General features: G+C 42.5%; 1 protein-coding gene across 1 annotated transcript; it reads left to right on the top strand.

Moving 5' to 3' along the window:
- Positions 1 to 740, top strand: LOC121793653 (protein SODIUM POTASSIUM ROOT DEFECTIVE 3-like). Its single transcript, XM_042191692.1, has 2 exons — positions 1 to 424; positions 504 to 740. The coding sequence occupies exons 1-2, from the start codon at positions 7 to 9 to the stop codon at positions 668 to 670; spliced, it is 585 nt and encodes a 194-aa protein (XP_042047626.1). The 5' UTR covers positions 1 to 6; the 3' UTR covers positions 671 to 740.
- Positions 741 to 8,427: the final 7,687 nt, after the last annotated feature.

The following is an 8,427-nucleotide window of genomic DNA, read 5'->3' as shown; positions in this document are numbered from 1 at the left end:
TTAAAGATGAAAGGAATGGATATATGGAAAGCCATCATGGAACAACCATCCAGCAGCGTTCTCAGCGGCGGCAGCAGCAGCCCCGCCATCGACCGATACAATCCCATCATCACCGACTCCCGGAGATGCGCCGCCACCCCTCTCCCGCCCATCCATAGGAAGATTTCCCCCTCAACTCCCACTCCAAGCAGGAAGAGCTGGAGCTGCACCAAGCCTTCCGACTTCATCAGCCCGCCCGGCTCTACTAGGTACTTGCTGAACGGCAAGGAGCTGCTCACCACCCTATCCGATTTCGAGCCCAAATTAGATGAGACAAAACTGGCCTCCTCCTCCCCCTCGCCCGATCAGGTGGTGGTGCTAAGAGTGTCGTTGCACTGCAGAGGCTGCGAGAGGAAAATGAGGAAACATATTTCTAGAATGGCTGGTGTGTGTGCCTTTTATATTTTATACTATTTGTGTTTGTGTTTTTGGTGAAGATATTTATTTAGATGCGTGCGGTGCAGGGGTTAGGTCGTTCAACATAGATTTTGCAGCGAAGAAGGTGACGGTGGCCGGAAAGATCACGCCGTTGGAGGTGCTGTCAAGCATATCCAAGGTCAAAAACGCGCAGCTGTGGGCTCCCACCATAGCATCGGAGTTCAAAGACAAAGGGACTTTTCTTCACTCTTGAATTTCATCAACCATCATATCATCTTCAACTTAGATTTAATTTATTACTCTCTTGGAGTTTTACTTCTCAATTTCTTCACTTCCTATCTACTAAGTATGATATTCAGCTTCATATTTACAAATATTATAGGATTAATTTCACAATGATAAGCAAGTCAAGATCTAAAAATTCAAATCAATTAATTGTGAAATAGGTTGTAAAAATTCCGAAATGATAATATTAATAACCCTGCCGCCAAGCCGAACTCTGTCGACAGATAAAAATTAAAATGAAATAATTATTAAAATAATTTAACGCTATGAAAAATTCCGACCTAACGTAATCTAACCAGTGACCTAGGGATTTAGGTATCATACTACAGTCCTCCACTCTACCAATTGAGCTAAGGTCGGGATATGCTGAGTGTATCAGTAATTTAAATACAACAATTATGTTTGGAAATATAACTTTTTTAGTCCTTAATCAAATATGAAACATATTATTGGTAAAACTCTAGAAAAATTGAAAAAACTCGAACGATTAGTTCCAACAACATCTTGTGACTCGTGAGAATGAATTATAAAAAAAAGAGAATTTAAAAGGACAGAAAATAAATGTTAGATCAACTCTTTTAATGGATGCGGAGGAATATATGCCGTAGGGATCAGATCGACAGGATCTAAACAAGATTAACAGACAAAGTGAAATCAGAGATTTTGGAATACGGCTCAGGTCACAGCAGTAACTGCACCGAGCCAAGGACCTTTCAAATCTCAACCAATTACCACAAAAGGAGAACCGCTGAACATGCAAGACCACTAGAGACCAGTCAACCCTAGATCTCACCAATTACCGCACACCACGACCAACTCGACACGCAAATCATCATACAATCTTAGAACCACCTTAGAAACACTCAAGAACACGACGGAATCTCAGATCTCACAAGAACACCGAGCAAACCCTTAGCAGATCTAACCACAAGATTAGATCAAGGGCTGGAATTCGCAAAGCTTCTGTTAGGCAAAACACCGGTCAAACGCTCATCAAACCGAAGAGAATGATCGGAGAAGAGAGAGAGAGTGGAGTTTCTAGAGAGAAGGAGGAGCAACGCTTAGATGAGAGAGAGCATAGACTGAATGAATGAGAGATTAGAGCATCCGCAGCAGTGACACCGTCCGTCCGGGCCAGCGGCACGGCGCACCGCTGCTCGCCGCTGCGCTCTTGCCGCTGGCGCGACACTGCTCAATGCATCAAGCACGTCCGTGCCAGCGAGCAGCACACGTGTCAATGCCTGATTGGCCAACGGCAATGCCGTTGGAATTTCCTTTTTTTTAAAAAAAATCAGATTTTAATTTAAAATCCGATTAAAAATTATAAAAAATCCCACTTCCCAAAAAATTATATCCGTTTTCTCCCCACTTTTAATTTATTTTTCAATTTTTTTCCCCAAAAATTCACATTTTCATCTATAAATACCCCACTTCCATACAAAAAATTTCACACCACACTACACAATTCTCATCTAAATTCTCTCATTTCCATTCTTACAATTCTCAATCTTTCTTTGACTCTTACAACAAAAAAATGTCCGGCTCCGGCGATCAACTCTCCGACTCCCGCGGTTGGAACCACGAATGGTTCGGCTCAAAACCATTTCCTAGGTCGGAAACGGAATTTTCGGCCCCTCATCAAACCCAAAGTTTGCAAGCTCCGGCTGGCTATCGGCCTTACCTGGTGGACGACCAAGATGCCCCCGATGGGCAATACGGGTGGGCACCCGAACCACCCGTACCTAGAGCGGGAGGGAGCGGAAACTCTCAAACTCTTCATCTTCCTACTCGTGGTGTCCGCATCCCGTACACTCCGGGGGAGATGGATCAATTATTCAAAGCGTTTTTGTCTATATCCGAAGATCCGGAGATTGGCACGAACCAATCCGGGGACCATTTTTGGTGGCGCATCTGTCGCCGGTACAATCAAAACCAGCCAGCTGGAATAATCGAGCGCAACGAGAGTATGGTGCGCAATGCCATATACAGAGCCAACGAAGAAATCCAAAAGTTCCAGGGGTATTACCTCCAGGAAGAGCGGTCGGCGGGGAGCGGCAGAAGCGAGGTCGACATCATCAGTGCCGCTTTGGCGATCTACCAACCCCAACACTACAAACCGTTCAAGTACCTCAATGTTTGGCAGGAGGTGCGTGTGCATCCGAAGTATAAGGGAGGCGTATCATCCTCCTCTAGCTACTTGAATGAGCGGAAAGATGATTGCTGCTGCTATGTAAAAGTAAACTCTTAGGTTCAGAGGATTCGCTAGAGCACAAGGTCTAGGAGATCATGAACTCTCAGAATTCAGTTGTTGTCTCAACAATCCCACTTCAAAACCTCAATCCTCTATACTATTGGCTAGTATAGGAAAGTCGGGATTGAACCCACGAGGACGGAAGGGTTTGGAATGCATTAAGAGAATTTTGGAGGGTTTGGTTGCTGCCACGCAACAAGAGGGTTGAGTTTTACTACTAGACCTGAGAAAGTAAAACTAATCTATTCTATCTACTGGATCCAGAGAACTGAAAGTGCTTCAAACATAGTCACATGCATGATTCGAAACTGGAAATTAACTTTGAAACAGTTGTCAAACTACTGGGTCAGGTAAAGTAAAGTTTCCTAAAACAGCGAGACAACAAAACATAAGAAAAAGTAACATAACAGATTTCCTTAAATAGCTATTGACAAGAAAGCTGCAACTAACAAACTAAAGCGGATCTGATTCTAACTACCGATTATCTTCATCTTCTTCAGTAAACAAACATGAACTGGAACAGAACATAGCATAGAAACATAGCAAACTTCAGTTCGGACATTAAACATGATGATTAAGCAGAAAATTAACAGATCTAATCTACTAGGTCAAGTAAATCAATAGTAACAGAAAATTCCATGCAGATCCAAAAGTACGTGCTCAGATTTAAACATTAAAAAGGAAATCTACACTAGATCCATCAGATTCACACCAACAAAACTCAGATCCATAACCTCCAACTCCGATTCAAACCAACAACCAATAAATCCACTCAGATCTCTCCGATCTCAACTTCAAATATCCAACAGTTGCGAAAAGCATCCAAATTAGTAAATAAACAGTAAAGCATCAGAATCAGAGCGGAAACAGAAAATAGAAACTAGATTAAGCATCAAACTGCAAATGTAGCCTCAAAACAGTAGCCGAACTTCCGGCAAGGAAGTCGGCAAAAGTAAGTACGTGCAGAAAATTAAAATTGTTCCTTCGCCCTTATCAGGATGGTGTTACACTTCCAAAGACACCGAAACTACACCACTACCCAAAATTCCCCATATGAAACCAAACGCGTGAGCTAAGTGAGTGAAGATGAAGAGTGAGCCGAAACTAACTAAGGATTTTCCTATCTCCCCAAAACCTCTTCCTTTGATATTTTTCCTCGTATTTATAGGCACGGCTCCAATCCATAGGGCAATCGGTCTTTGTGGTTTGACGTTTATGCCCTCAAGGATTCTGCTCATTTTCTTCACTTTTTGCTCCTATTTCCTCTGCTCTGGTAAATAGAACACGTTCCTGGGTCCGGCAGAATATTCACGTACCTAGACTTATAATTACACGTTAGCACCATGGAAAACACAAAATTTAGACCCAAAATAGATGCATGAAACGAGCCTTATCACTCTTCCAGCAGACGGTCGAGGTCGGTACCCCTATCCGAAGCTAGCTCCGATGAGGTGTCCACCCAGCTCGCCGGAGCTAGCTTGGGTAGCCCCGATGCCGGCCCGAGTAGTTCCCAACGCCGGCCGCAAGGAATGAAGAAGTCGACGGCCAACCGCCGTCACACCGCGACTCCATCCGCCCCCGATCCCGCTCCCTTTGTGCCACCTCAACCCCCCACCAACTAGTTGTGGGGGGTTTTGGCCCAACTCAATTTGGCCGATAGGTCAACTATGACCCACGAACAACTTCGATCGCATGTGGCAATGATACGGGGTCTCCAAAGAACATTAGGGGTAGAGCCGGATGAATAGTCTTCCATGAGGGTATTTTTAGCCTTTAATTATGTATTTTTTATTTTTTAGGAGTTTAATTATGTAATTTTTATTTTTTAGGCCAAAAATAGATGTATGAAACGAGCCTTATCAAACTGCTCACACTTAAATCATACTTGTCCTCAAGTATGAAAGACAAGAAAAAGAAATAAGGCAAGTTTCAATGCATATTTCCCCTTTTAACAGACCCTAAGAAAAGAAAAACAAAACACGAACTTCTAGACCTAGACACAAACAGATACAAAACAGAAAACAGACACAAACAAACACAAGACAAAGAGAAACGTAACACATAAGTGCATAAACTGGTATTTTTTTCCTAGCAGCCATCCCCACAAGTTTAAGATCAATCCAAGTATCTACAGCCTCAGATTCTTCCCCCTCCCTTCTTCTACCTAGTCAAGTTGTTAGTTCGTCAAGATAGCATAATTTTTTTTTCCATCTATTGGATTCACTCGATCACTCATTCCTCACCAATGATGTTAGGATCATTCACTCTTTATTTGCCATACCACTGATGCCTTAAGATCGATGCCACAGAATATTTCTTTAAGGTCTTTCATTCGGTGGTAATGGGGTTAGGGGATTATAGTGTATATCGGTGAGAGTCCTAAGGGGTGTAAGTTCAAGAAGTACAAGTGAAAACATGATGCGGACATGTGAACTTAGGGACAAAACTTGGTAACAACCTCCCCGTGTATGATTTCATCTTTTCCAACATTTTGGAGATGTTTCCTGGCTACGTGATCTTCCCTGGGCCATAAAATTTTTTTGCTGCCCTTTTCTTTTTATCTCATTTTTTATATCTTTTTTTGTTTTTATATCTGTTTTTTTTCTTGGATCAGGTAACAACTGTTCCTGCCCATTTTCTTTCTTTCTAATTATTTTCCTGGGCCTGATAACATATATATCTATTTTTTTGCCCATATTCTAACATTTTTCTCGGGTCAAGTTACATCTTTTCTTGCCCGTGTCTTTTTCTAACTTTTTTCACATTTTCCCTTGTTTCTCAATCTATCTTCTACCCCTACCATCGAGCTACTCCATCACTGCCCCCTTGTTCACATGGCATGAAGGCTAAAGGTTAAAAAAAAATGGATTCAGTTTAGTACATGCCCAAAGAGTTCACTAAGGGGTGCCCTTCCAATGAGGCAGGTTCAGCAAGTTCGAAAGAATTAAGCTCAAAATGGTTGTCCTTATTGCCTTTAGTCCTTACTATCTGTGTCACTTTTCCCTTAGCATCAATGGCAGCCACTCTATTCTTTTTTAATGTGTTTAGTAGAAAGTGCTCTACTCTAGGCTTATAACTCACTTTTTAAGAGGGCTTCACAGTTAGTTTCAAATTTAGGCATTTTCTATCGTTCTTACTTTATCCAACTGACTTTGATTTATTAAGGAAAAGGGTTTCACAAATTGGCATGTATTCTCTCTTCAATTACTCTCCCTAAGGGGCTTTTGCTATTTATTACACCAGTTATGCATATACAAACAGAAAACCTAAAAAAAACTACAGACTCTTAGACCTAACAGATTATTTACATGCTCGACACTAACTGCTATTCCCATCCTACTTCATTCATGCTTGTCCCCAAGCAATCCCAATGAGGTGGAAAACAGGGCAGTTAGTGGCGACAACAAAACAGAGAAAGCAAACATACAAAACACAAACTTCTCACACTTAGACCAAGAATTAGGCTAAGTGTAAGAAGGTAGAACACAAACAAAACATATATACATAACAACCTCCTCACGCTTAGGCCAAGCCATGGACTAAGTGAGAAGAGTTACACAAGAAACACAGAAAATAATACATGCTAACCACACAAACTTCTCACACTTAGCCCAATCCATGGCCTAAGTGGGAGAAGGCATAAAATCAACAAATAACAACCTAGCATGCATACTAAAGAAAACTAAACTAAAAGAAACAAATGAAAAACAGAAAATAAAATTTACTTGGTTACTGGGGGGTGGTGGATCAATTCTGTCCCTGGTCCCCACGGGGACCAGGCTTCCGGGCTTTCTTAGGGTGTGGTTGTGGTGGTGCATCCTCCTTCTTGGCCTTCACTCCAATTGGCCTCGGGATTTCCTTTTTTACTGGTATAGTGGTGGTGGTGGGTTCTTTTCTCTTCTTCACTGGCATGGTAACTGGGGCAGTTGGGACGAACTTCTGTGGAGTAGTTCCTAGGGAAAATCTTTGTTGAGGTAAGGGGTGAGCAAAAAAACCAGAAACCGAATATCCGAACCGAACCAAACCGAAATTTTGAAATTCGGTTCGGTTATTTCGATTTTTCGGTTCAGTTCGGTTTTGAAAATACAAAAATTTTGGTTTTTCAGTTCGGTTCGGTTCGGGCAAAGAAAAAAACTGAAAAAAACTGAATAACCGAATTTATTTAAAACCGGGCTGAAATTAATTATTTTCAGTGGCCCAATTCAATTTTTTAAAAATGGCCCAATCTTCTACTATACTCCCATTCGTCGGCCTACTCACTTCCTACCACTCCAAAAATCCCCAAATCATCTCAAACCCTAGATCTCCTACATCTCTCTTATCCCTCTCGTCCCTCTCGTCGACGCCGAAGGGCAGCCGCCCTTCCCGCGCCTCGCAGCGGCGTCCCGCAACCTCCGACACCGCCTTCTCCCCACCTCCCTCCGTCTACTTCACCCCTCCTTCATTTCTCCCTCACAAATCAAAGTCTCGGTTGAAACGAATAACCCTAACTTCTCTCTCTTCCTCTCAACGAGTCGATCCACTGACCGCCCTTCACCTCATCCCCAGTCGGCGCCGCGGCTGTGTAGCTGCCTCCCTTGCCGTCCCGGTGCCATCGGAGCAGCGGAAGGGCTTCGCCGTTTCGGAGGTATCGTCGTCGAGCTTGGAAATTAGGAATTGTATGTTTCTGTATTTGATGAAATTGAATGTTCATTGTAATGCAAAATTTTATGATTGTTGTTTGATACGAAATTAGAAATTGTATGTTCACTGTAATGTAAAATGCTATGATTTCATTATTCAGTTACATAGATGTTGTGTAAAATTGATGATTTCTTTGATAAATGTTGTGTAAAATTGTATGATTGCAGTTTGGTTCTCGGTTTTTCATCATTTCGGTTTTTCAGTTTTAGTTCAGTTTTTTTAGTTCGGATTTAGGTTTTTCAGATTTTGGTTTTTTGGTTTTCGGTTTTGGTTCGGTTTTGATTTTAGCCTAAATTCGGTTTTTCGATTTCGGTTCGGTTTGGGCAAAAAACCAAACCGAAACCCGAATGCACACCCCTAGTTGAGGTTTAGGGGTCCTCTGTTCCACGAAGTTGACCATCTTCATCATCAGGGTCAGGGCTTCGGTCATTCTGTCGGTGTGTACTCCTAATGGTTCTTTTAGCCCCAGAACAGTCAAAGTCAACACGGATAACTCAGTCTTGAGATCCCGTATATCGGTCCGCACTCTCCCCAGCTCCTTTTCCCACTCTAGCGTGGTGGTATCAGTAACTGAGCTTCCTTCCGCCTTAATGGCCGCTTCAGTCTGTCCCACCTCATAGAAGTAGACTTCGTCGTCTTTCGTGTACAACAACCCTTTGTTAAAGAAGAAATCCACATTAAACTGCTCCGGGGGGTTGCACATTTCTAGAGATGGCCCAGTAGCCAGTAGATACTTTATCACCGCCTGATCAGTGAACACTATCACCTTCGACCCAAGTAAGTATGGTCGG

The sequence above is a fragment of the Salvia splendens genome, chromosome 3 (genome assembly GCF_004379255.2).
Source record: "Salvia splendens isolate huo1 chromosome 3, SspV2, whole genome shotgun sequence".
NCBI classification, from domain to species: Eukaryota; Viridiplantae; Streptophyta; class Magnoliopsida; order Lamiales; family Lamiaceae; genus Salvia; species Salvia splendens.
Note: the sequence above shows the minus strand (reverse complement) of the source record. Positions and strands in the feature narration are given on the sequence as shown.

Coding starts and splice junctions, on each gene's coding strand:
- LOC121793653 (XM_042191692.1), top strand. CDS start 7: ATGAAAGGAATGGATATATGGAAAGCCATCATGGAACAACCATCCAGC. Junction 425..503: donor ACATATTTCTAGAATGGCTG/GTGTGTGTGCCT, acceptor CGTGCGGTGCAG/GGGTTAGGTCGTTCAACATA.